General features: G+C 43.0%; 2 protein-coding genes and 1 pseudogene across 5 annotated transcripts in view; 2 read left to right on the top strand and 1 right to left on the bottom strand.

The window, feature by feature from the left end:
- Window positions 1-8: 8 nt before the first annotated feature.
- On the bottom strand, window positions 9-12024 carry LOC110536118 (D-amino-acid oxidase). Of its 3 annotated transcripts, none has more exons than XM_021621691.2 (12): window positions 11951-12024; window positions 11098-11185; window positions 10232-10427; window positions 9812-9926; window positions 9024-9100; window positions 8771-8836; window positions 8301-8355; window positions 7745-7849; window positions 7575-7657; window positions 7265-7382; window positions 6952-7050; window positions 9-696 (listed from the first exon to the last, which is right to left on the bottom strand). In XM_021621691.2, exons 3-12 carry the CDS (start codon window positions 10423-10425, stop codon window positions 571-573), a joined length of 1038 nt encoding a protein of 345 aa, XP_021477366.2. In that variant the 5' UTR covers window positions 10426-10427; window positions 11098-11185; window positions 11951-12024; the 3' UTR covers window positions 9-570. The 3 variants fall into 3 exon arrangements, with proteins under 3 accessions (XP_021477366.2, XP_021477365.2, XP_021477364.2); XM_021621690.2 differs by adding an exon at window positions 11350-11365 and having other exon boundaries at window positions 7575-7849; window positions 11951-12007; XM_021621689.2 differs by having other exon boundaries at window positions 7575-7849.
- A 6539-nt stretch (window positions 12025-18563) lies between these two features.
- LOC118937393 lies at window positions 18564-22470 on the top strand (annotated as a pseudogene).
- An 85-nt stretch (window positions 22471-22555) lies between these two features.
- LOC110536116 (slingshot protein phosphatase 1a) overlaps window positions 22556-26953 on the top strand; it is a 62723-nt gene continuing 58325 nt past the window's right edge. For both annotated transcript variants that reach the window (XM_021621684.2, XM_021621683.2), the window contains exon 1: window positions 22556-23246. In XM_021621684.2, coding sequence (XP_021477359.2) covers window positions 23166-23246 — 81 coding nt within the window. In that variant the 5' untranslated portion in view covers window positions 22556-23165. The remainder of the gene's footprint in view (window positions 23247-26953) is intronic.

Below are 26953 nucleotides of genomic sequence, written 5' to 3'. Positions count from 1 at the left end.
GCAGAATGTTGGATTGTGGAAGTATTTATTTCTTCACTCATTTTCAAACTTTATAAGTTTTAAAACTCATGATAGAACATTATTAATAAGATATCTTAACATTTTTGTTTGATATTGCACTCCTATTTTTATGTCACATTTGTAAGATTTGCTTATCACACTTTTGGAAAAAAATGTATTGGTTCAATATGTTATAGATTAGCATCTCTTCAACTACAATATAAAATGTTAACTTTTCAAAATAGATTTCAATCGATTAGCTAATAGTTATGACTACACAACAAAGGAAATTGTCATTCAATAAAAGCAATCCTGATGACTGGCATGAAACCATTTTAAGGCTGGCTGGTAGTCTTTGTGTTCCAAGTTAGCTGGTTTTGGGTTAATCAGGTACTCCACTACCTAAACTCTGATTTTGAGTTGTTCTCTTGCAAATACGAATGAACCCTCTAAAGGCCCCAGGAGTTTCCTATGCGGGTTCCTTCGCAAACCGTTCTGATGTTAAAATGCTCCCATACAGACATGTGAGAGATACTGATGCCACTGCTGTTTAGGTAATAAACCACTAGTTCACAAACGAGACCTGGGCTCCCAGCCCTTCAGCTCCAATATCTCCCCCAAGAGCCGAGCTGCCTCCTGTGCACAGCCTCGGTGGATGGTCAATCCGAACCCTCCATGGCCATAGTTGTGGATCACCTGAAAACAGCACATTAATATCAGTGTTATGTCTATGTACTTCTAATCTGGAGCCTAAAGGGTGACAAACACTAATAGCCAAACAATACATCTTGGTTACTGAAGAAGTAGCAACCAGTCTATTCTTTTTTTTTTTATATGTTTATTATTTTACAATAAAAAATCAAATAAAAAAGACAGCAATACTAACAATGACATTCATTGTAATGTTGAATGGGATGGCCAATTTATATGACAAAACAAAACTTAACTCACACATACACAAAATAAAACTAAATCCTATTAGGTGGTACATGTATAAGAAGACAGCATATAGTCATTACAAGCAGTGTAGTTAAGCCAAAAATAAATATTGAGTAGAGTACAGCACAGAGTAGCAGCAGATCGTCAACCCAGTTATGAAGCGGGACTAGACCATTTATCTAGTATCGGCTGCCATATTTTGTAAAACACTGGACTTCTATTGGAGGTATTGTATCGAATCTTTTCCATATGTATTACATTCCCTAAATCCCGTAACCACATTTCAAAGGTAGGTACAGTCTCCAGTTTCCAAAATTGCAATATGAGCCTTTTGGCTAATAGAGTACAAAGAGAGACAGCTTTCCCTTCGTGGTTATTCCCATCAACTGTACCAAACAGAGCGTTCAATGGGTCTGGGGCTAGAACTCTATCAAAGGCTCTAGATAAGTAATCAAAAATGAGAGCCCAGTAAACATGTAACTTAAGAATAAGTGGGTCAACGTCCCCTCATCCTGCTTGCACCTCTCACACAGTGGTGAGGTGTCCGGGAATATTTTATGCAGTTTTACTTTTGAGTAATGTAACCTGTGTATCACCTTAAACTGTACAAGGTTGTGTCTGGCATTCACTGAACTATGGTTTATATTCCTGAGAGCTTCTACCCAGTCCTCATCTGAGATTTCTGAGCCAAGTTCTTGTTCCCAAGCCCTTTTAATGGTGTCTGTGGATACCTCTATGTGGGCCTGTAGCACATCATACAGTCTAGAGACCGACCCTTTTGAATGGGGTTTGACAAGGATCAAGCTATCTAATGTAGGACTATTTGGCTTCATGCCATACTGTGGGATATGTGTCCTTAAGAAATTCCTGATTTGGAGGTATCTGAAAAAATGTATTGTTGGCATGTTGAACTTTCCCTGTAATTGTTGAAATGAAGCTAACTGACCATCTATGTATAGATTACCAATTGTTGTGAGCCCCTTCTCCCTCCACTGTGAAAACACCACATCATCCAATGCGGGGTAGAAAGCATGATTCAGGCAAATCGGGCTGTCAATGTATACAGTGGGTATGTTAAGAAAATACCTAATCTGTTTCCAGATCCTAAGTGTATGACAAATGACTGGGTTAGAGTCATAAGTGGATTTTTTCACATATGATGGGCTATTAACAAGTGCAGGGAGTGAGGAACGTTGACAGGAGGCCTGCTCAATCAAAAGCCATGCAGGCATATCCTTCTGTCTCATCGCAGGTGAACTTTCCCTCCAGAAAGACACAATGTTCAGATTAGCAGCTCAATAATACAGTTTAAAGTAAGGAAGGCCAAAGCCCCCCTCTATCTTGTACTTGCACAAATGCTTCTTTGAAATTCTGGCTGCTTTGTTATCCCATAAAAATGGAGTTACTATTGAATCCAGTTTCTTAAAATAGCTTTGCGGTATGACATTGGGTAGACATTGGAAGAGGTAAAGAAACCTGGGTAGGACAACCATTTTAATAGCGTTTATACGACCAACCAAGGAGATAGGCAGAGTTTTCCAAAAATCTATATTTTGTTTAAGCTGATATACAGTGCCTTGCGAAAGTATTCGACCTCCTTGATCTTTGCGACGTTTTGCCACATTTCAGGCTTCAAACATAAAGATATAAAACTGTATTTTTTTGTGAAGAATCAACAACAAGTGGGACACAATCATGAAGTGGAACGACATTTATTGGATATTTCAAACTTTTTTAACAAATCAAAAACTGAAAAATTGGGCATGCAAAATTATTCAGCCCCTTTACTTTCAGTGCAGCAAACTCTCTCCAGAAGTTCAGTGAGGATCTCTGAATGATCCAATGTTGACCTAAATGACTATTGATGATAAATACAATCCACCTGTGTGTAATCAAGTCTCCGTATAAATGCACCTGCACTGTGATAGTCTCAGAGGTCCGTCAAAATCGCAGAGAGCATCATGAAGAACAAGGAACACACCAGGCAGGAACGAGATACTGTTGTGAAGAAGTTTAAAGCCGGATTTGGATACAAAAAGATTGGCAAAACGTCGCAAAGTTCAAGGGGGCCGAATACTTTCGCAAGGCACTGTATTTTCATGTCCCAATTCGCTTTCAATAGCTGATCAAGGTCTCTTGTCACTACAATGCCAAGGCTTGTGAACTTGTCCATCACTGTTCTAAACGGGGTAGATTGCAGAAATTGCATATCCACAGGCCTCAACTCACTTTTTTGCCAGTTTATCTTGTAGCCAGAGAAGGACCCAAATGTGTTTATCAAGTTAAGTAAGGGTGGAATAGAAGTTTTAGGCTTGGACAAAAACAAAAGAACATTGTCTGCATATAGGGAAATGTTGTGCTGTGTGTCCTTTATTTTAACAGAAGCTATATCGGCACATGCCCGAATGCGAGTAGCAAGGGGTTCCATGGCTATAGCGAAGAGAGCAGGCGAAATAGGGCACCCCTGTCGGCACCCCTTGAACAAGCGGAATGACTGCGACATTTCTTGATTGGTTACCACGGACGCCATTGGGTGTGCATAAATAATTCTTATCCAATTAATAAATTCCTTTCCGAACCCGAAGTGCTCCAGAACCGACATCATATACTTCCACTCAATCCGATCAAACGCCTTCTCTGCATCAAGAGCTATTACCACTGCCTCAACCTTATGATCGTGATACATTACGTTGAAAAGACGTCTCAAATTGTAGTGTATATGTCGGCCCGGGATAAAACCTGTCTGGTCAGGGTGTATGATGTCAGAAATATATGTTTTCAATCGGTTTGCCAATATCTTTGTCAACACCTTGTTTTCTATGGGGAGTAACGACACGGGGCGATAAGACGACACCTCCATGGAATCTCTATATTTTTTTCAAGATCAGTGCTATTGTAGCCTCATACAGTGTTTGCGGGAGTTTGGCATTTTCTTTGGATTGTTTAAACATTCGCAACATAAGTGGAGATAGACTGGCGCAGTACTTCTTATAGAATTCTATTACATATCCATCGGGCCCAGGGGCCTTGCTGTTTGGAAATTGTGCTATCGCTGTGTTAATTTCCTCTAAAGTTATCCCTGCATCGAGTGCAGAAGCTGCCCCCCTGTCTAGTTTAGGAAGTTCACATTCAGCGAGAAAGCGTTCCATAGTTTGTGGATCAGTGGCATCGCATTTTGATTGGTATAGCTCTGAGTAAAACTGCGCAAAGCATTTATTAATATCATGCGGCTTTGTTACTATTTTACCCTTCTTGTCTTTTATTTTGTGAATAGCTCTAGATGCCTGTACATGCCTTAGCTGTCTTGCTAATAATTTATGTGGTTTGTCACCCAGTTCAAAATAACTTTGTTGCGTTCTAGCAAGTAAAGAGCCCACCCGTTTCGAAAGGATGGTATTGTATTCATATTTTAACTTTGTGATCTTCTCAAGGACTGTATACGAGGAATTCGTCCTAAAAACGTTCTTCTGTTCCCCTAACTCTCTTTCAATTTCTCTCAGCCTAGTATTGGCACGTTTCTTCCTCTCTGATGTATAAGAAATAACGTAACCTCTAATCACAGCCTTTAGAGATTCCCAAAGGGTGGAGTCGTCAACATCCCCCGTGTCGTTAGTTCCGAGGAAAAAGGCAATCTGCTCCTTCAAATATGGACAAAAAGCCTCATCTTTCAGCAGGTATGCGTCTAAGCGCCACGGTCGCCGACCTGTCGACATATTGTCGAGTTTCAGCACCATGGAAACAGGAGAGTGGTCCATAATTAGAATAGGGTGATAGGTAACCGACTCAGCTGCTGAAATTAGTTTGGAGTCAAACAAAAAATGGTCAATTCTGGAATATGATTTATGAACTGATGAAAAGAACGAGTAATCCCTGTCTGTTGGGTGCGTCAGTCTCCAAATATCGACAATGTTAAGGTTCGTCATCAGTGTATTTAGACAGACACTGGCATTTGATTGTTGAAGTGACCTTGATAGCTGTTTATCTAAAAGAGGATCTAACGTACAGTTAAAGTCCCCTACAACAATAACACTTGTATCTGAGATATTTGGTATGTCCTTAAATACCCTTTGAAAAAATAATGGATCATCGAAGTTGGGTTCATATAAATTGACCAAGGTTACTGGTTTCGAATTCAGTGTACCAGCCACAATAATATACCGACCATTAGGATCTGAAATCGAGGATGAGTAAACAAACGGAATGTTTTTCCTTATCAGGATTGCTACCCCTCTCGCTTTTGCATCAAAGTTAGACTGGTATATCTGACCAATCCAGCCGACTCGTAGCTTGGCCTGAGCGGAGCGTTTAATATGAGTTTCTTGAAGAAACACTATGTCAGCACCCAGTGATTTAAGATGAGAAAAAACCTTAGCTGTTTCACCACACGCCCCAAGCCATTACAGTTCCAGCTGACTATCTTTATTCCACCTGGTCTACTCTGTGCTCTGTCACTGTGTGGTCTACTCTGTGCTCTGTCACTATGTGGTCTACTCTGTGGTCTACTCTGTGCTCTGTCACTATGTGGCATTTCTTATTTTAGAGCAAATTGTTGCTGTCATACAAAACTCAGAAGAAAAACATCCCGCCGTGCGGGAGCTTGTCATGCCACCTGTACTAATAATAAACGTGAACATAAAACACATACCCCATCGCCCCTCCTCCCGTTCATTTACTGAGTGACTTCCCCAAACGAAGCACTCCTTGGCTAACACACAAACCTTAGGGTGTCTAGACATACAGCTTGAACTAACTCGTCATCTATAGATGCTCCGCATATACGCTAATATTAAATAACACTTAACTCTCACGTTAGGGGGTGAGTGGCGCTAAAACATGATGTGCCAAACAATGCTATATTAGCCACAACATCTCACCAATCATAAATCCCAAATTCTGATATTCTAATCGAAAAGACATAGTCCGGAAATTCAAACACATTCCTGGCCTGTATTTGGTCATTTAGCCGGCTGACACAGCCGTTCTGTATCCTCCGCCAGGGAGCATGCTTGTCAAGAACAGATCGGCCACTTTTGGGTTGTCAAACGTACGTGTTGATCCCTCGTCTGTCACCTTAAACTGGGCTGGGAAGAGGAATCCATATCGGATGTTGGCCGCCCTGCATTTGTTGCGTACCTCATCATACACTTTCCGTTGGTTCCTCACCTCCAAGGTAAGATCTGGGTAGAAAGACACCCTGGCTCCGTTGAAGTTAAGGGGGAACTTTTGACTAGCCAGCTTGAGGATGAGATCCCTGGTCTGGGGATAGTGCAGCCGTACAATGAATGGCCTTGGTGGCCCGCCCTTGGCCGGCTTCGTTGCCTGAGATCTGTGTGCGCGGTCGATCAGGATGGCCGTTTTGAAGTGTTCACTCCCCAGCAGGGCCGGTATCAGCTCCGAAACAAATTCAGTGGGTTTCCCTTTCTCAGTGTCCTCCTGGATGCCACATATTCGGATGTTCTGGCGTCTTGAATGCGACTCAAGCATTTCCAGTCGGGCTTTCAGGGTTTTGTTGTCATTTTTGAACGTTGCGCACTGTTTCTCTATGTCCTGTAGCCTGGCCTCGTAAGCGACTGTCGTCTGCTCAACCTCATGCACCCTTCTCTGAGTTGCCTTCACAGTTTCGGCCAAAGTCCCAATACTCTTTGAGATATCAGCCAACCTTGTGTCCACCTTTTTGCTTAGTGAGTTTATGGCAGCCAGTATGTCACTTTGCGTAGGCTCTGTGAGGAACTCTTGGAAGCTAGCCTCTTCAGCTAACTCCTCGTGGGTTGGCGACGTTGAAATTGGTTCGTTGTCTATCTCATTCAAATGATCTTGTTTAGCGCCCCCTTTTCTGGTGCCTTTTCCCTTTGTCATATTTGTTTGACGATATAGGTCGTGAGAGGTTAAGATAAATACTCATTTGTTTCAAAATGGAGCGGAGCTCTAGCAAAGCACGTCTACTCCATAGCACGCTCTCTAGCGCCCCCCCCCCCCCCCCCCCCCCCAACCAGTCTATTCTTGGTGACTCACCTCAAAGGTGGTTGGTCCAGATTGCAGGGTCTCCCTCTCCAGTCGGACTTTACTACGAACAGGCCTGAGCCCTGACCAGTCCTCCACTATCCGGGCATGCTGAGGAGTCAGGGGGAGGTGAGCCATATGAATAAACAGACAGGGAAGAGCTAGCTAATGTAGTTATACTGTATTTGTACTTGTATTCTGTCTACTGGATGAGAAGCATTGATTTGGTTTGATGGCTGAGCCATTTAAACATAGGTGCTGTGATAACCCCTCTATTCAATGTATGTCAGACCAGGGATCTTTTCAAAGGTCTGTGACCTCTGACCTTGAGGCTGGGCTCCAGCTGGCAGGCCCCCTCCCATATCTCCTTGTGGTCCTCAGAGTTGTTCTGCTCACTCCAGTTCCCCAGCTGGAAACACCCACCAACAACCACTGAACGACTCCTACAGAGACAGGGCAGAAGTTATTGGTCTTCAATTCACTGTATTCCAAAATAAATCAAAAACAAGGAGCTGAATACTTAGACAAACGTATACTTTGATTCTGTAATTATATGCAACAACTTGAAAAATGTGTAATAACTGCTTTATTGACACCTGCAGTAGGTGGAATGTCTGATATTTTATCCACTTTACCCTGGTATAATGTACGGTGAATTGTAGGTTCCAGCAGTGAAATTGTGGGTGAGGATCCAATGCTTAAGCCATGGAGCATCCACCTGAAACACAGACAGATTAAGAGTAACATAATCAGCCATGTCCTCATTGTAATTACCAAACTCACCTTTCAACCTTTGCACTCTGACCTTCAGTATCTGCCCACGGCCTGGTGTGAGGTCAGGGTCAGGCTGGAGATCCCCTGACCTCACTCCTGTGCAGTTGATGATGACGTCTGCCCCACTCTCCGCAAGCTGAACTCAACAGACAAGGCGGCAGGAAGAAAAGTTGGGAGGTTGAATTAAAATAAATAAACACGGATGATATTCATGAACAGGGGTTTATGAAAGCCAAAGCTCTCCCTCTCTCTGGGGTGGTTTGTAGGATATTAAGGACTGGTATTGGATATGAATACTTTCAGGATATTTCTCCAAATGAATCACTGAGTAAAACTAATATGGTTGAGCTGCACTCTGAGCATGAACGCACTGTACTGTGTGAGACACTACCGTTGGGTAAGGAAAACACATGCCTAGATTAGATGGAAATTAAATAAGCATAGTAAAATTACTCTCATCAGGAAAAAGAGGCCAAGGACAGAGTGAGGTCCTCAGAAAATACAGCACCTTCTATCTTCATACTCCTTGTGAGGTGGGAGTCTTAGAACATTCCGCACTGTTCATTATATTCATTTAGAACTCTCACCACTTTGAAGGACTCTATCCTCCTCTGGTAAAATTTCACACCTCGCTTCTGTAACCTAGAAACATCACATAAAGGTATATAGAAAAGGAAGTAATATAGGGAACCCAAATTGCACATATTTATATGATGTTAGGTTGGGTGCTAAAACATAATATTGACCTTGAGAGATGATGAAACCACCATAAGTGGTTATAACACATTATATTTTGCTTCCCCTTCCCACTAGATGAACCTAGCTTATCCCACAGCTGTGCCAATATAAAGTTATTCTCAAACAACTGGTTTGACCATTTGTAAAAATTCAAACTGCTTTAAAATGGTATATTTTGTAATGAACTAAACTGGTCATAGATTGATGTAAAATATAGATGGTTAACTTACAAAATGGAAATGCTTGATCACATGGCCCTGTGTGTGTGAACTATCAACACTTTTTTGGATATCACAGATAAGGTAAGTAAATCACTCACCAGTCCATCAGCCAAGGCAAGTAACTTTTCCCCTCCACCATGAGAGCAGTGTTGAACCACCCATAGCTAAAAGGCCCCCCGACATAAACAAGGGGAGAATGACAGTGAGGGTCAAAAACAATGACAACTGATAGACTGACCAGACTCATTCTAAAGTCATCAGCCGTATAGGGTTGCATGACTCCTGTCGACATATGACAACAGCCAACGGGACTAATGCAACAAAAACCTAGCAAATGTCCAAACAAAGTACCAGTATGCAGGAAACAGCTCCAGCTCTCGTTTAGTAAGCCGTCTGAAGCCCAGCACACTATCTTTAAAAGAGGGATCCTGCAATAAAAGAGAGTGAATATAGTTATTAGTTACTCATTATTTTCATGACCTTCCATGCCTGTGCTGGTTTGCGGTTGTAATGCAGAGGCTTCATTAATCCTTTAGCCTTGTGACAGGGAGAGCATACAGTGTGGTCTCAGTGGCCATGTCTTCTAATTATGTCATGGACCTGTCTTTGTAATGCTGAAGAGTAGACTATTGAGATGGGCTTAGTGTATTCAGACTATTCAGAAAATACAAACATTGTAAACTAAGCGAAGCAACTGCTACGATAGGACATTGCACTGTAATAACACAGATGGTGGAACAGGAACTTGGGCTCACATTCATCTACTTCAGCAAAAGGCTTATACAGATGTAGATAGACTTTATAACAACTGGGCTCCCGAGTGGCGCAGCAGTCTAAGGCACTGCATCTCAGTGCAAGAGGCTTCACTACAGTCCCTGGTTTGAATCCAGGCTGCATCACATCCGGGTGTGACTGGGAGTCCAATAGGGCGGTGCACAATTGACCCAGTGTTGGCCGGGGTAGGCCGTCATTGTAAATAAGAATTTTTTCTTAACTGACTAGCCTGGTTAAATAAAAATCTTGAAATGTTTAACTGCTAGGCCTTGCCTCCATGTGAGTGATGAAGTATGGGTCAGTTAACTGTTATCTGAGGGTGAATCTATGTCATGATGTTTAGCTGAAGATACACTAATACTCACTGGTGCAGGCTCACTGCAAAGGTTGTAGCCAGACTGGAGGAAAATCCCCATTTTGATAGAGTCCGGGGAGCTCAGGAAGCTCAGCAGGTAGTCAAACGTCTCCTTACACCATTTACTGCAAAATAACACATAGAGAATGATACAGTGTAAGCATTCACTTATAAAACATTCTATTGATTCACTGACTACAGGCGTGCACAAAAAGTACTCATCACAGGAGGTTGGTGGCACCTTAACTGGGGAAAATAAACTTGTGGTAATGACTGGAGCGGTATCAGTGGAATGGTATCAAATATATCAAACAGATGGTTTCCAGGTGTTTGATGCCATTCCATTTGCTCCATTCCGGCCATTATTATGAGCCGCTCCCCTCAGCAGCCTCCACTGGTATTCATAGAGCCAAGCAGAAAGCCCTCTCACGTCTCCTGGACATTGCCCTTGTCGTAGAGGTATGGCTGCCAGAATCCTGCAGCCCCATCGCTGGTGGTCAGTGGGGTGAAGCAGTCCGCATACACCTCAATGGTCAGTGGACTGACTATGGAGTGGTACTGCTCATAGATGCTTTGAGCTGTGGACAGGCCACTGACCCCAGCTCCGATCACTGCCACACGCATGTCTGGAAATAACAAACACAACAGTTTACTGTTGTTGCAACTTCTGTTGTTATTATTACTTATTTTTGTTTCTGATTTGCATCCATTCTTTGTGACCTTGGTTCTGCTCAGAATCTGCTAACATTCCATTTACATGTCCTTGAGTGTACCTGACCCTCTGACCATCTAACTGTATGAAGTAGCCTGAAATTGTGAAAAACTGTGAAAAAAACAGAATATAAATATATATATCAAAACAACCCCGAGTTGACAAGGTAGAAATCTGTCGTTCTGCCCCTGAACAAGGCAGCTAACTCACTGTTCCCCAGTAGGCTGTCAAAGTAAATAAGAATTTGTTCTTAATTTACTTAACTAGTTAAAAAAAAAAATGTAAAGCCTGCATGTGTCCACACTTTGACAAATCCTTCTGAAAACAACATTGGAAACTGACAAAGTAGCAATATAGCCTGTAGAGATTGGTATAAGTATGCTTCTTGCAGGTTAAAACAGTGTGAAGTATCTGTTTTGCTCGATATTCGATGGCTTTGCTGCAACTTTGAAAATGAAACGTTCTCGAAATGGCGATTGGTTGGATGCAGAATGTAAGAAAAGAAGGTGAACAAATAATTCAAGAAATGTCAAAGTAAACTAGAAATCATTATAAAATGGAGACAGTAGGAAAACTGGATTTACCTTCTAAGTTGCCTTGTCCTCGAGCTGACAATCCGCCTCCAAATATAGAGTCACATGGTCGGTCCAAGGTACAGAAGTCGTCTTGGGTCTACGTGACAGATAAAGGCTTGAATATGAAAATATATCCCACTTTATTAGCCTTGACCGGCAATGAATAATGAATGTACTGTAGAAAAATATTTTGTTAAAACTAATAGAATTACAAAAATGACATCTACTTCTACTAGGTAACATTTAAAACGTTCACCGTACTTGGAACCCATAAGGCCTGTAGGGGAGAGAGGCGAATGTTGAGCCATTTTTACGCGTCTTTCTTTTTCTCAAAGCAGTTAAGCCAAAACCACGTCCCGTTATTCAGAGAGGCGTTCTACAACGCTTTGAGCGCTCTCCAAGTCCGAAAGGGAATATCACGTAGGCGAAATTTCAGTCACTGATTAATAACGTTTGCCCTTGTATTTCAAGATTGAAAAATATAATAACATAATATCGTTGACAGAGCTAGCCATTAACGTCCCTTAACGCTCAAAGACAGATTCAATGGCTGTAGCATAGCGTATTCGACTGAATGATTAGCTAATAAATATTTGAGAAATTATGAATAGTAAGCATATGCTTTTACCTGATAATACACTACTAATGATAATATAACAACTTCAAATACCGAGCTAGTAACGTTAAGTAGCCTAAGTAAACTTAGATGACCTTCAATTGGGGGAATTCAGCAGAGTTCTGAGACATTTTTACAACTCATTGAAACTCTGAAAATAAATACTTGGGCAAATGTTGATAATAATAAGCCTGCATTACGGTCGGCATCTAACGTTAATTGTTAAATTACACTTTCCATCCTTACCTTGGAAGGCCACTGTCTCTGGGCTGATCAGTGAGAGAGACTATGCTAGCTAGCCAATTGGAGCGTAGTAGAACGCCCCTCTGAATAACGGGGCGTAGTTTTGACTTAACTGCGTTGGGAAAAAGAAAGACGCATTTTTTACATTCAGCATCACTACTATATTTCCCTTGACTTATTCTTTCTAACAAAGATATCTACACATTTTCAGGATGTTGTGTATCCCTGGAAATGATCAGAATAAATGAAAACATAGCATTTTTTAAAACATAGCTTGTTCAAAAACTTTAGGACAAGGTAAATTGAGCCACCTTGGGGTATGATGTTCTGGGACAGGGATGTTATTTTGATGTGCCAATTCATAGGCAAGTTCTCTCTGCATTTGAGGTCACTAAGCCCATGTAACTGGTCGGAATCAATTAAATCTTCAGTGTCATTTCATGCATTTTTTCGGCCCCTTGCTGCTGCTCGAATGGACTTCTTCCCTTCTCTCACTTCCTTGGTTGCTCCTTCAAGAACCTCAAGGGGGGCTAGACCTCTGCTTGTTTTATGGTTGTATACACATGCATGATGATGTCTACCCTGTAACAATAAAATGCACTATCTTGAGTTCATATGCATCATAAATTGCAAAAATACTATGCATATTAAATAAAGGGTTAAATAAAAAATAAAATAAAACAATGCATACAACGGACAAAATGTAATCATAATTTGTATTGTGGGGTATGTGGAGCCATTTTGACTATATTAGCCCACACAGCTACAAAGATGCACTTTCATGCTAGGTTGAGGACCTTATATTGCAGCTTAGAGACCCCAACTGATGTGTAAAACCAGGGGAGAACGACTACCCATTCTCTTTGAAGCCACGGAAGTTCAAGGCCGACCGTGGTACTGCAGGCATTGTTAGCAGAAAACAGGATCCTCCATTACAATAAATGGTGGTCAATCTTCATGAAAACAAAACATGTTTTAGAATACATTCATGGTATCAATAATTGCTTCTAATACACAAGATGTTTGTCCTTGAAGCGATTATTTTAAAATCACACACAGAAGAAGTTATAAGGATAATTTAGTTGATAATGGCGAACTGCAGTACCCCGGTCGTCCTTCAACTTCAGTTATTGAATGAGAGGGGGCAACACTGAGCTAACCTGCAACGTCGCTTCCTGAAGAAGCTTCTTTTTTTTAGTCTAAACCAAATTTTTATTCTGTACAGGAGGACATCTTTCCGTGGGTTAAAGTGAAAGTGGTAGCTCAAACTGTGCAGTTATGTCTCCATGAGATGCCGTCTTAACTAGAAGTGTGCCGAGTAGTTGGACAAAACTAGTATCATAAGGGATATGGGCACTTTTCTGTATATGATTATGATCCCAGTATTTTTTGTAATTATCCGTGATTGGAAAAAAAGTAATTTACGGGTGCCAGCACGCATCTTTTTCATGTCAATCAGTCAACTGAGGCGCTATATGGTCTAAATAATTCAACTGGCTAATTTGCCTGTCTGTAAGAGAAGGGCGGGCTGTTCGTTGATCCTGCTGCTTTGATTGGATAGAGTAAAGCTGTATTTCTCTTTTCCCGCACTTCGTAATTTCACCCGATCACTTTCACTTCTCTGTTTCGGTCTGGTCGTTCATGTTAGCATACAACTATGATAAATCAAATGGCAAGGACATTTGCGATCAAGATATCAATGTGCATAATATCTAACAAGCGGGGCAAGGGTAGGGAAAAAAGCTGAAATGCAGACGCTCATTCTGACTGTGAGCAAACTTGTCTGCCTGCTGCAAGTTGAAGACACACACACACACACACACACACCCTCCCGCGGCTTCTAATATGCAGCTTGTTTGGTCTATAAACGTGGCGGGAGATTGGTATTTTGCCAACATCTACTTAGGCATATTCCGTTTTTTTTCCGATCCCGAGTTCATCCGATCCGACTATCAATTGTCAATTTACGGATATGATTATAACTACATGTCTGGACACCCCTAATCACAACCGTCTTAATTTGGCTTCATTAGCTATTGAGTCTTCACATAGGAATGAATGATGTTACATGATCAATGACTTTGTCCATTCATATATACAGTCATTGTATAAATTAAGGGGTGGCTCAACTAATCATTTTGCACAACTTACCCCACTCTCCCCTATAACGCTGTCATTAGACTGACATAGGCTAATAATATATATGCCTAGCTGTATTCTATAGCTAGAGGACTCCTGACATCTCCAGGAGTGATAAGTATATCTTTATCTGATAAGTATCTCTTTATCTGTTGTGGTCTAGTCCTGTCTTTTTGCAAGTTTGGGCCATCTACTTTAAGTGCTGCCTGTCTTCCCAGTGGCCTACTTGGTGTGTGAACTGCTCATCATTTGCAGGTAGTTGTTGACACATCAACCAGGATCAAGGGGCAGGGTAATTTGTGACTTATTTTGGTAATCAGTGGCTTTATTGGAAGGGGAGTGGTTTCACCTCTCCTAGGCAATCAGCAATTAGTGTTAGTTCTTCAGTCTTCCCTTGTTTCTCAGCAGGGGTTTTGTTGCAAAAACAAAGAGGGTTCAGTGGAGTTGTTCGAGGAAGGCTCCACACCACCCTCTCACTTGAGTATCTTACCTAGTTATTTACAGATTATCTAATTTAGCTCTTTTGTAGCTTTGTCAACTATGTGTGTTTTTTCTATACCTGTTCGCACCTCTCCCTGGAGGCTTTACAGCTGCTCCCCACCTCTTGGCTACAACCCTTCTAATTTAGTGTACCCTGGGAGCAAACCCATAAGATGGCACTAACAAATGGCAGCTCTGCTTCTAGCGCCTACTCAACTTTGCAGTGTTTTATTTTTTTGGGTTATTTCTTACATTATTAGACCAGAATTATTTTAGTGTTATTACATTCAGCCGTAAACAACTTTTGGATATCAGAGCAACGGTAACTCACTAGCATTGCGACTAGGAAAACGACTTTCCTGAATTGTATACTTTATTCGTACCCCCCATGGCAATTGAAATGATTCCAGAGGTTGCTCCAAAACATTGCCGGCGGAGAAGAGGTTTTCGGAGTGGACTTCCAGTCCAACTCAGGAGGCGTGCATACCATCTCACGCTTCAGAGAATATTACTCGCTTATGTTCAGTCTCTGGATAATAAAGTAGACGAGCTCAGGGCGAGGAGCTCCTTCCAGAGATATCAGGGCTTTTAACATACTCTGTTTCACGGAAACATGGCTCTCTCGTGATATACTGTCCCCGTCCATTCAGCCATCTGGGTTCTCAGTACATTGCGCAGACAGGAATAAAGAACTTTCCGGGAAAAGTGGGGGTGTATGCTTCATGATTAACAACTCATGGTGTGACTGTGAGAACATACAGAAACCCAAGTCCTTTTGTTCACCTGACCTAAAATACCTCACAATCACATGCCCAACGAATTAGGTCCCAAGAGAATTCTCTTCGGTTATAGTAACAAACATGTATATTCCCCCTCAAGCCAATACCACGACGGCCCTCAAAGAACTACACTAGAATTTATGCAAACTGGAAACCACAAATCCTGAGGCCGCATTTTTTTGTTGCTGGGGATTTTAACAAAGTCAATTTGAGGAAAAAGCTACCGAAGTTGTGCCAAGTATTCGCACTGGTAAAACATGGTCACTGCTACTCAACTTTTTGAAATACCTACAAAGCCCTCCCCCGCCCTCTCTTCAGCAATTCTGATCACGACTCCATTTTGCTCCTTCCTTCCTATAGGCAGAAACACAAACAGGAAGTACCCGTGCTAAGGTCTAATCAATGCTGGTCTGACCTATCGGAATCCATGCTTCAAGATTGTTTTGATCATGCGGACTGGTATATGTTCCAGGTAGCCTCTGAGAATAACATTGACGAATACACAGATACATACGGTGACTGAGTTCATCAGGAAGTGTAAAGGAGATGTCCCCACTGTGACTTAAAACCTACCCAAACCATCATTCTCGAAAAACTGAAAGCGTGAACCACCACATTTAACCATGGCAAGGTGACTGGGAATATGGCCAAATACAAACAGTGTGGTTATTCCTCCCGTAAGGCAATCAAACAGGCAAAACATCAGTGCAGAGACAGTGTAGTCGCAATTCAACGGCTCAGACACAAGACGTACAGTGGGGAGAACAAGTATTTGAAACACTGCCGATTTTGCAGGTTTTCCTACTTACAAAGCATGTAGAGGTCTGTAATTTTTATCATAGTTACACTTCAACTGTGAGAGACGGAATCTAAAATCCAGAAAATCACTTTGTATGATTTTTAAGTAATTCATTTGCATTTTATTGCATGACATAAGTATTTGATCACCTACCAACCAGTAAGAATTCCGGCTGTCACAGACCTGTTAGTTTTTCTTTAAGAAGCCCTCCTGTTCTCCACTCATTACCTGTATTAACTGCACCTGTTTGAACTCGTTACCTGTATAAAAGACACCTGTCCACACACTCAATCAAACAGACTCCAACCTCTCAACAATGGTCAAGACCAGAGAGCTGTGTAAGGACATCAGGGATAAAATTGTAGACCTGCACAAGGCTGGGATGGGCTACAGGACAATAGGCAAGCAGCTTGGTGAGAAGGCAACAACTGTTGGCGCAATTATTAGAAAATGGAAGAAGTTCAAGATGACGGTCAATCACCCTCGGTCTGGGGCTCCATGCAAGATCTCACCTCGTGGGGCATCAATGATCATGAGGAAGGTGAGGGATCAGCCCAGAACTACACTGCAGGACCTGGTCAACGACCTGAAGAGAGCGCGGACCACAGTCTCAAAGAAAACCATTAGTAACACACTACGCTGTCATGGTTTAAAATCCTGCAGCGCACGCAAGGTCCCCCTGCTCATGCCAGCGTATGTCCAGGCCTGTCTGAAGTTTGCCAATGACCATCTGGATGATCCAGAGGAGGAATGGGAGAAGGTCATGTGGTTTGATGAGACAAAAATCAAGCTTTTTGGTCTAAACTCCACTCGCCGTGTTTGGAGGAAGAAGAGGGATGAGTACAACCCCAAGAACACCATCCCAACCGTGAAGCATGGAGGTGGAAACATCATTCTTTGGGGATGCTTTTCTGCAAAGGGGACAGGACGACTGCACCGTATTGAGGGGAGGATGGATGGGGCCATGTATCGCGAGATCTTGGCCAACAACCTCCTTCCCTCAGTAAGAGCATTGAAGATAGGTCGTGGCTGGGTCTTCCAGCATGACAACGACCTGAAACACACAGCCAGGGCAACTAAGGAGTGGCTCCATAAGAAGCATCTAAAGGTCCTGGAGTGGCCTAGCCAGTCTCCAGACCTGTACCCACTAGAAAATCTTTGTAGGGAGCTGAAAGTCCGTATTGCCCAGCGACAGCCCCAAAACCTGAAGGATCTGGAGAATGTCTGTATGGAGGAGTGGGCCAAAATCCCTGCTGCAGTTTGTGCAAACCTGGTCAAGAACTACAGGAAACGTAGTAATTGCAAACAAAGGTTTCTGTACAAAAAATTAAGTTCTGCTTTTCTGATGTATCAAATACTTATGTCATGCAATAAAATGCAAATTAATTACTTAAAAATCATACAATGTGATTTTCTGGATATTTGTTTTAGATTCCGTCTCTCACAGTTGAAGAGTACCTATGATAAAAATGACAGACCTCTACATACTTTGTAAGTAGGAAAACCTGCAAAATCGGCAGTGTATCAAATACTTGTTCTCCCCACTGTATGTGGCAGGGTCTACAGACAATCACAGACTACAAAGGAAAAACCTGCCATTTTGTGGACACTGTCTTGCTTCCGGACAAGCTAAACACCTTTGCCCGCTTTAAGGATAACACAGTGCCACTGACGCAACCCGCTACCAAGGACTGTGGGCTGTCCTTCTCCGTGGCCGACGCGAGTAAGACATTTAAGCATGTTAACCCTCGCAAGGCTGCCGGGCCAGACGGCATCCCTAGCCGCGTCCTCGGAGCATGCGCAGACCAGCTGGCTGGAGTGTTTACGGACATATTCAATCTCTCCCTATCCCAGTCTGCTGTCCCCACTTGCTTCAAGATGTCCACTATTGTTCCTGTACCCAAGAAAGCAAAGGTAACTGAACGCCCCGTAGCACTCCTATCATCAATAACTGCTTTGAGAGGCTACTTAAGGATCATATCACCTCTGCCTTTCCTGACAACCTAGACCCACTACAATTTGGTTACCGCCCCAATAGATCCAGACAATGCAATCACATTGCACACTGCCCTATCCCATATAGACAAGAGGAATACCTATGTAAGAATGATGTTCATTGACAATAGCTCAGCATTCAATACCATAGTACCCTCCAAGCCCATCATTAAGTTCTGGGCCCTGGGTCTGAACCCAGCCCTGTGCAACTGGGTCCTGGACTTCTTGATGTGCCGCCCCCAGGTGGTTAAAGTAGGAAACAACACCTCCACTTCGCTGATCCTCAACACACGGTCCCCACAAGGGTGCGTGCTCAGCCCCCTCCTGTTCTCCTGGTTGACTCATGACTGCGTGGCCATGCACGCCTCCAACTCGATCATCAAGTTCGCAGGCGACACAATAGTAGTAGGCTTGATTACCAACAATGACGAGCCAGCCAGCAGGTGAGGGCCCTGGGAGAGTGGTGCCAGGAAAATAATCTCTCACTCAATGTCTAAAAAACAAAGAAACTGATTGTGGACTTCAGGAAACAGCAGAGGGAGCACGCCCTATCCACATTTATAGGACCACAGTGGAGAAGGTGGAAAGCTTCAAGTTGCTTGAGGTACACATCACTGACAAACTGAAATGGTCCACCCACACAGACAGTGTGGTGAAGAAGGCGCAGCAGGTTGAAGAAATTTGGCATGGGCCCTAAAACCCTCAACTTTTAGATGCACAATTGAGAGCATCTTGTCAGGCTGTATCACCGCCTGGTATGGCAACTGCACCGCCCAGAACTGCAGGGCTCTCCAGAGGGTGGTGCGGTCTGCCTAACGCAACACTGGGGGCAAACTACCTGCCCTACAGGCACCTACAGCACCCGATGTCAAAGGAAGGCCAAAAAAATCAAGGGCATCAACCACCACAGCCACGGCTTGTTCACCTCGCTATCATCCAGAAGGCGAGAACAGTACAGCTGCATCAGAAGCTGTTTTTCAGTCTCTCTGTCCCAGCTTTATCTTAAGGTCATCAGACTGTTAAATATTCATCACTAGCCGGCATCCACCCGGTTACGCAACCCTGCACATTACAGGCTGCTGCCCTATATATATAGACTTGGAATCACTGGCCACTTTAATACCGTTTAAATAATGTTTACATACTGCTTTACTGATCTCATACTGTATTCGATTTTACTGTATTTTAGTCAATACCTCTCCGACATTAGTCGATCTAACATTTATATATTTCTTAGTTCCATTCTTCTACTTTTAGATTTGTGTGTATTGTTGTGAATTGTTTTTTAGATACTACTGCACTGTTAGTTACTACTGCACTGTTGGAGCTAGGAACACAAGCATTTCGCAATAACATTTGCTAAATATGTGTATGTGACCAATAAAATTTGATTTAATTCAATTTTTTTGTGGAATTCCAGGTCTGGCAGTGTTTGGAACTGCCCATCTGCGTTTAAAAATGTCGAGTTCATCTCAGCCTATGCTGCCCTTCAGTCCCTTGACGAACAATATGTGTCGGCACTGCACATTCTTAATATTACATAAATTAATTTTTATTGGAGAACATTCAAAAGCAGACATGGATCACCCCAGAGAACACTGCTACCCCAGCTGCTCTTTCTTCATCTAACTATGTTTTCTCTCATAGTCCGAGAGCATCTGGTCGTTGCAGTGGTGGCACGGGTCTACTTATTTCTCCTAAATGGAGATTCTCTTTTCGCCCCCTCTCACCTGTCCGTCTCCTCATTTGAATTCCATGCTGTCACTTGTCCACTCAAACTTAACATTATTGTCATCTATTGCTCACCAGGTTCCCTCGGAGAGTTCCTCAATGAGCTTGACACTTTGATAAGCTAATTTCCTGACGATGGTTCACCGCTCTTATTACTTGGCGACTTCAACTTCCCAACGTCTGCCTTTGATTCATTTCTTTCCAACTCTTTAAATTCCATGCCTCTTTTTAAATTACCCTTTCCCAATCCCCTCCAACTCACAAGGCAGGCACTACGCTTGACCTCATCTTTACTTGAGGCTGCTCGCCTACTAATCACACTGCAACCCCCCCCCCCCCCCCCCTCCAGGTCTCTCTGATCACTACTTTGTTTCTTTTTCTGTCTCCCTTTCCTCCAACCCTAACCACTCAGCCCCTACCAACATGGTCATGCGCCTTCGTAATCTTTGCTCTCTCTCTCACAACTCTTTTCTCTTCTATCCTATTATCTCTCCCTTCTGCTAAATCCTCCTGATTCTGCCTTTTCAACCCTACTCTCCTCCCTTTCCACATCCTATGACTCGCACTGTCCCCTTTCCTCCCAGCCGGCTCGGCCCTCCTCTTCTGCTCTGTGGCAGAGTGATTCGTTGCGAGCTTACAGAACAGGGACCCGGGCAGCTGAGCGTAAATGGAGGAAAGCTAAACTTCTGGAGGACCTATCATCCTTTCACTCCCTCCTCTCTACCTTTTCTTCCTCTGTATCCGCTGCTAAAGCAGCTTTCTACCACTCTAAATGTCAAGCTTCTGCCTCTAACCATAGGAAACTCTTTTCGACCCTCTCCTTCCTCCTTAACCCTCCACCGCTCCCCTCCCTCCGCGGACGACTTTGTCAACCACTTTGAAAAAAAGGTTGACATCCACCACTCATTCACTCAGCCTATGGAGTCCACTGGTCTCACTCACACAGAACCGTCCTACACCTTGACCTCTTTCTCCCCTCTCTCTCCAGACAACATCCTGTGACTAGTGAGGTCTGGCCGCCCAACAACCTGCTCACTCGACCCCATCCACTCCTCCCTTCTCAGACCATCTCTGGAGACCTTCTCCCATTCCTTACTTCCCTCATCTCATTCCTGACCACTGGCTGCATCCCCTCTGACTTCAAAATGGCCCAAGTTGCTCCCCTCCTCAAGAAATCAACACTCAACTCATCTGACATCAAAAACTATAGACCTGTATCCCTTTATTTTCTTTCAAAAACACTTAAGTGTGCTGTCTCTGATACAGTTTCTCGTTATCGCTCTCAGAATGATCTTCTTGACCCTAACCAGTCAAGCTTCAAGATGGGTCACTCAACCGAGACTGCTCTTCTCTGTGTCATGAAGGCTCTCCGCATTGCCAAAGCTGACTCTCTCCTCTGTTCTCATCCTCCTAGATCTATCTGCTGCCGTCGACACTATGAACCCTCAGCTCCTCCTGTCCACCCTCTCAGGGCTGGGCGTCTCAGGCTATACACACTCTTGGCTCAGTGATATCCTCACATGGTCTCTCCTATCATTGCTATGCGTATGACACTCAACTACTTTTCTCCTTTCCCCTTTCTGACACCCAGGTCGTGACACGCATCTCTGCATACCTGGCAGATGGGGTGGCAGGTAGTCAAGTGGTTAGAGCGTTGGGCTAGTAACCAGAAGGTGCTAGATTGAATCCCCGAGCTGACAAGGTATAAATCTGTTGTTCTGCCCCTGAACAAGGCAGTTAACCCACTGTAAATAAGATTTTGTTCTTAACTGACTTGTCCAGTTAAACAAAGGTTAAATAAAAACATATCTCAACTTGGATGTCGGCCCAACACCTCAAGCTCAACCGCGAGAAGACGGAACTGATCTTCCTCCCGGGGAAGGCTTGTCTGCTCAAAAACCTCTCCATCACGGTTGACATCTCCACAGTGTCACCCTCCCAGAGTGTAAGGAACCTTGGCGTGACCCTGGACAACATCCTGTCGTTCTCTGCCAACATCAAAGCAGTGACCCGCTCCTGCAGGTTCATGCTCTACAACATCCATAGACTACGACCCTACCTCACACAGGAAGTGGCGCAGGTCCTAATCCAGGCACTTGTCCTCTCCTGTCTGGACCACTGCAACTCGCTGTTGGCTGGGCTCCCCACGTGTGTGATTTACCCAGAACACAGCAGCCCACCTGCTTTTCAACCTTCCCAAGTAATCTCATGTCACCCTGCTCCTCCGCACACTCCACTGGCTTCCAGTTGAAAGCTCACATCTACTACAAGACCATGGTGCTTAGCTATAGAACAGCAAGAGTAATTGCCCCTTCCTAACTTCAGGCTATGCTTTAACCCTGCACCACAACCCGAGTGCTCCATTCGGGTCTCTTGGCCCACCCAGCTCCCTCTCAGCCCTGTCCAAGCTCTTCTCTGTCCTGGCACCCCAATGTTGGAACCTGCTTCCCTCTGAAGCTAGCACGGCAAAGTCCTTGCCCATCTTCCTAGAACATCTGAAACTAGGAATGCACCGATATGAAATGTTTGGCCGATACAAAAAAACCTATACCGATATTTACAATTTGAGGCCTTTTAAGCTTTCTCGTACAGTTAAATAGTTAACACAAACACTGACCAAAATGTTATTTAGTTGGCATTTATGTATGTCCCCATTACCAGCGACGTGACGGACTTTAGCCCACTGCCCCAGAGTAGAGCATAATGGAATCCGCTCACGAATCAACATTTTTGTAAATTCCTTTCGAATTTACACGCATTCTCCCAGTAAAACACATGGGAAAGCATGTCACTTTTGAGAAATTACGTTTTTTTTTTTACCGACAGGAGAAGTGAAATACACTGTTTAAACTGGAAGACAGATTTTGATAACATCCATTGGACCAGACCACTGAATGTTTGAATTCAGCATCAACACACAGACAGCAGCTCTAGCTGTCTGGGCTGGCATTATGGTATACGCTCGCATCCCTACATCCTCCTGCCTGATTGAAGCTGTTTTGTGCAGGCTACAGAGGCTAGCTAGTGTGAAAGCCGCAGCATGAGGAACGACGTGTGTCTGCACTGCACGTTCTTAATATTACATGAATGTATTTTTATTAGAGAACATTCAAAAGCAACAACTGAGGCACTGGCTGCCAGATTTTAGGACGATGGAAATTTAATAACGACGATGAAATTCTCTGCTTCGACCGCAATAGACGTTGACATCAAGAAGCAACTTCCTCAGGTTCTTTACCCGAAATAAAACCATTCTCTGGACAGGCTACACCGGCCTGTGCAGATTCTCCCAGTCATGGCTCTGGTTACTTTGCAGCGCTCCCCTACCCCAAGCGCTGCATCCACAGCCAGCACTACCACCACCAACGTGGGGGAGGTAAGTTTGGAAATAGCTGGAGAGACGTTCTAGAAACGTCAAGAAAGCGCGTAAGAAAACACCGGGGATACGTGGGAGTATCATAGGTAGGCCTTGTAGCTAGTGTTTTGTAGCGACGGGATAAGCTAGTTTGGTACTAGGCTCAACTCCATCACTAGCAAGGTAGCTAGCTGTTTGGAAAAGCGAGCAAGCAAAGTTGCATCTCAGTAGCAATGCTATTGCTAGCCAGTAAAGTTATTAGGTAGCTACCCAACTAACCCACAATACACGCAGGTTACCTAGTTAGCTAGCGTGTACTTATTTTCTTTAACTAATTAGCAGTTGATTTAACGTTAACATATTAATGACCAACATTAGCTAGCTACCACTTGCCATTTCCAAATTACTATGGCATTAGGTACCTAGTTTTCATTCTTATCATGCATAGGTACCTTGTTATTTTATCACTGAGTATGTATTAAACATACTTTTATTGCACACAACGTTGTTACAAGCTTGAGCTTTAAAACCCACAACTAGCTAGTTTGCTCGTTAAATGGAAGTGCTTTTAAACAAGGTCTGTGCTGTTTTCTTCTCTATCCTGCTGGTGAATGTAGTAAACTAGCTTGCTAGCCAGTTAACACATTTTTTTGTGTGTGTGTAACGGTACTGCAGTGGTGCCATAAAATCTGGTAGACCAAAATGTTGGCTAGCTAAACGTTAGCTACTTTTGCCAAAACCAGTGTTATTATGGACAGTATGTAATGTTCTATATACTGATTTATATAATGTCTTCTAAAGGAACTGTCAATGAGGTGAAATGTGGCATAACTTCATACAGCCATGTCATGTGGTAGAGGCCTAGTAATTTCCCATACAGAGAGTAGTCTGACAATACAGACAAGTAAAAAAAAAATGTATTCCCTTTGCCATCTTGAACACTTCCAAGATGACAAAGGGACCCATGTTACTGCTCCTTGTGTTTAAGTGTTTCATTTGTTAGCTGAACCATGAGTCCGTATTAACTTTAGCTAATGCTTTAATTCCATCACAAAATGCAAGGTAATTCTAAACAATAACATGACCACTTTTTTGATATTTCAAAATATAACAGTTAAGCCTACACAAATCACCCCAATGGCATGTGATGTAACTCATATAGAAATTATAGTTAGTCAAAGTACTGTTTTTGAATTGATAGTGCACCTCGACCAGTTGGGGGTGCTAACTGTTAATATAAACTGTAGTCATGTAAAACTCAACAAAGACACTAGCCTCCGGAAGGAAGGAAGGAAGGTTGTATGTCTCCACTAGGCACTAGCCCTTACTGAGGAGTAGAGGGTGGATTTGTATCAAAGAAGAGAACAATCATCGTTATATCAAGAACTGGGACGATAGCATTAGCTGGTCTTTATTTTCTTTCATTAGACTGCTTCTTTGCCTTAAAATACTGAGTCATTGGGCCTAACTCATTACACCTGCAATGTGAAAAAGAGATGTGTAAAAAGAAACACGTTTGTCATGAGGATGGCGATAGTTGAGCTGGCATGACAGAGGACTGGCCTTCCCTGTCACTCACTTTCCATGTGGGCTGGAATTGACTGACTGGCTGCCTCGTTGCTCCCAGGGCTCTGCCCAGGGCCCTGTCTGATGAGGAGCAGCCAAGCCACTCAGGAGGCTGCTGCAGCTATGATGTCATTCTCACATGAATGGTGGAGGGAATGAGAAGGGGAGGATGGTGGTGGGGTAACAATATGGTAGCTGTTGTGACGGTGGAAGGTAGGCTACATGAATTTGCCAAGAATAGCAAAAGTGAAATATAGCTATTAGCCCTACTTGTAGCGCTGGAAATTGCCAGGGACCACATGATGCAATATTATCACGATCGCAATATGTATTGCGATTCTATATACACTACCGTTCAAAAGTTTGGGGTCACTTAGAAATGTCCTTGTTTTTGAAAGAAAACCACTTATTTTTTTTGTCCTTTAAATAGTACCCTAAAAACACCAGTCTCAACGTGAAGAGGCGACTCCGGGATGCTGGCCTTCTAGGTAGAGTTGCAAAGAAAAAGCCATATCTCAGACTGGCAAATAAAAATAAAAGATTAAGATGTGCAAAAGAACAGACACTGGACAGAGGAACTCTGACTAGAAGGCCAGCCTCCTAGAGTCCCCTCTTCACTGTTGAGGTTGAGACTGGTGTCTTGTGAGTACTATTTAATGAAGCTGCCAGTTGAGGACTTGCGTCTGTTTCTTAAACGAGACACAAATGTACTTGTCCTCTTGCTAGTTGTGCAACTGGGCCTCCCACTCTTTCTATTCTGGTTACTACCAGTTTGCGCTGTTCTGTGAAGGGAGTAGTACACAGCGTTGTACGAGATCTTCAGTTTCTTGGCAATTTCTCGCTTGGAATAGCCTTCATTTCTCAGAACAAGAATAGACTGACAAGTTTCAGAAGAAAGGCCTTTGTTTCTGGCCCTTTTGAGCCTGTAATCGAACTCGCAAATGCTGATGCTCCAGATACTCAACTAGTCTAAAGCAGGCCAGATTTATTGCTTCTTTAAATCAGAACAACAGTTTCAAGCTGTGCTTACACAATTAAAAAAGGGTGTAATAATGATCAATTAGCCTTTTTAAAATGCTAAACTTGGATTAGCTAACACAATGTGCCATTGAAACACAGGAGTGATGGTTGCTGATAATGGGCCTGTGTAGATATTCCATAAAGAAATCAGCTGTTTTCAGCTACAATAGTCATTTACAACATTAACAATATCTGCACTGTATTTCTAATCAGTTTGATGTTATTTTAATGAACAAATGTGCTTCAACATATTGCTCACCATATGTCTGCTGCAGAGGGCCATGAGGAAACGAGTTTTGATTAGTCATGGAAACAAAAGTACAATCACAACCTAAATGCTCTGCCTCTTTACCCACGCGGAGAGTTTCATTCCTCGGTTTTAGACTCTTCCCTACGAAGTGAAATCCTCTTTCTATTCATGGCTCTAACTTGTTGCTTTTATGTCTTGCTGTGGCAGAATTATGGCTGTAATTTCACTTGTAGCAGTTGCAGGGCTGTTCAGGTGAACTATTGGATTACCCTCCCTGGTGTGTTTCACCTGGCCCCTCGGTGCCCTTCCCCTGGGTAGAGGCCAACCATATTACCTTACTGGCACTGTTTGTTTAGATGGGGACATAAACCTTTACTTTACTCACAGTTTTGTGTGTTTGTGAAACTTCAAATTTTTATGAAAGACAATGAGTTTTCTTTGCTGTTTTCTGCTCATCACAAGTGTAATGCTCGCTTTATTTAGTTAGTTCAGAAATGGAAAGCGGCGTGTGTTTTTGGAGCTGAAATGAAGTATTGGATACAACTTGTCACAAGTATTTGCTCTCATTGTTGCTGTACTCTGGCACAGCCTACCTTACCTTGGCAGGGAGATTGCTAGTAGTGCTTTGTTTGACATCCCTCAGGTTTTAGTAGGTGAAACTTCTGGATAATGGCCCACCTCAGTTACCTGTCACCATGTACAGATGTAGGATCTTAATTAGAGCCAGCTTGCTACAGCAGAAAAAAAATCCTGCAGCAACAGGAAATTAGAATTATGTATTTCATAATTAATAGACATTTCTGTAGAGGTTGATAACATTTCTTTTAGGGAAAATCAAGTGAAATTTCAAAGTGAAAATGACAAACTTGAAGCCTTTTTAAAACCCAAATAC

This window comes from Oncorhynchus mykiss, chromosome 11 (assembly GCF_013265735.2).
Source record: "Oncorhynchus mykiss isolate Arlee chromosome 11, USDA_OmykA_1.1, whole genome shotgun sequence".
Classification (NCBI taxonomy): Eukaryota; Metazoa; Chordata; class Actinopteri; order Salmoniformes; family Salmonidae; genus Oncorhynchus; species Oncorhynchus mykiss.
Note: the sequence above shows the minus strand (reverse complement) of the source record. Positions and strands in the feature narration are given on the sequence as shown.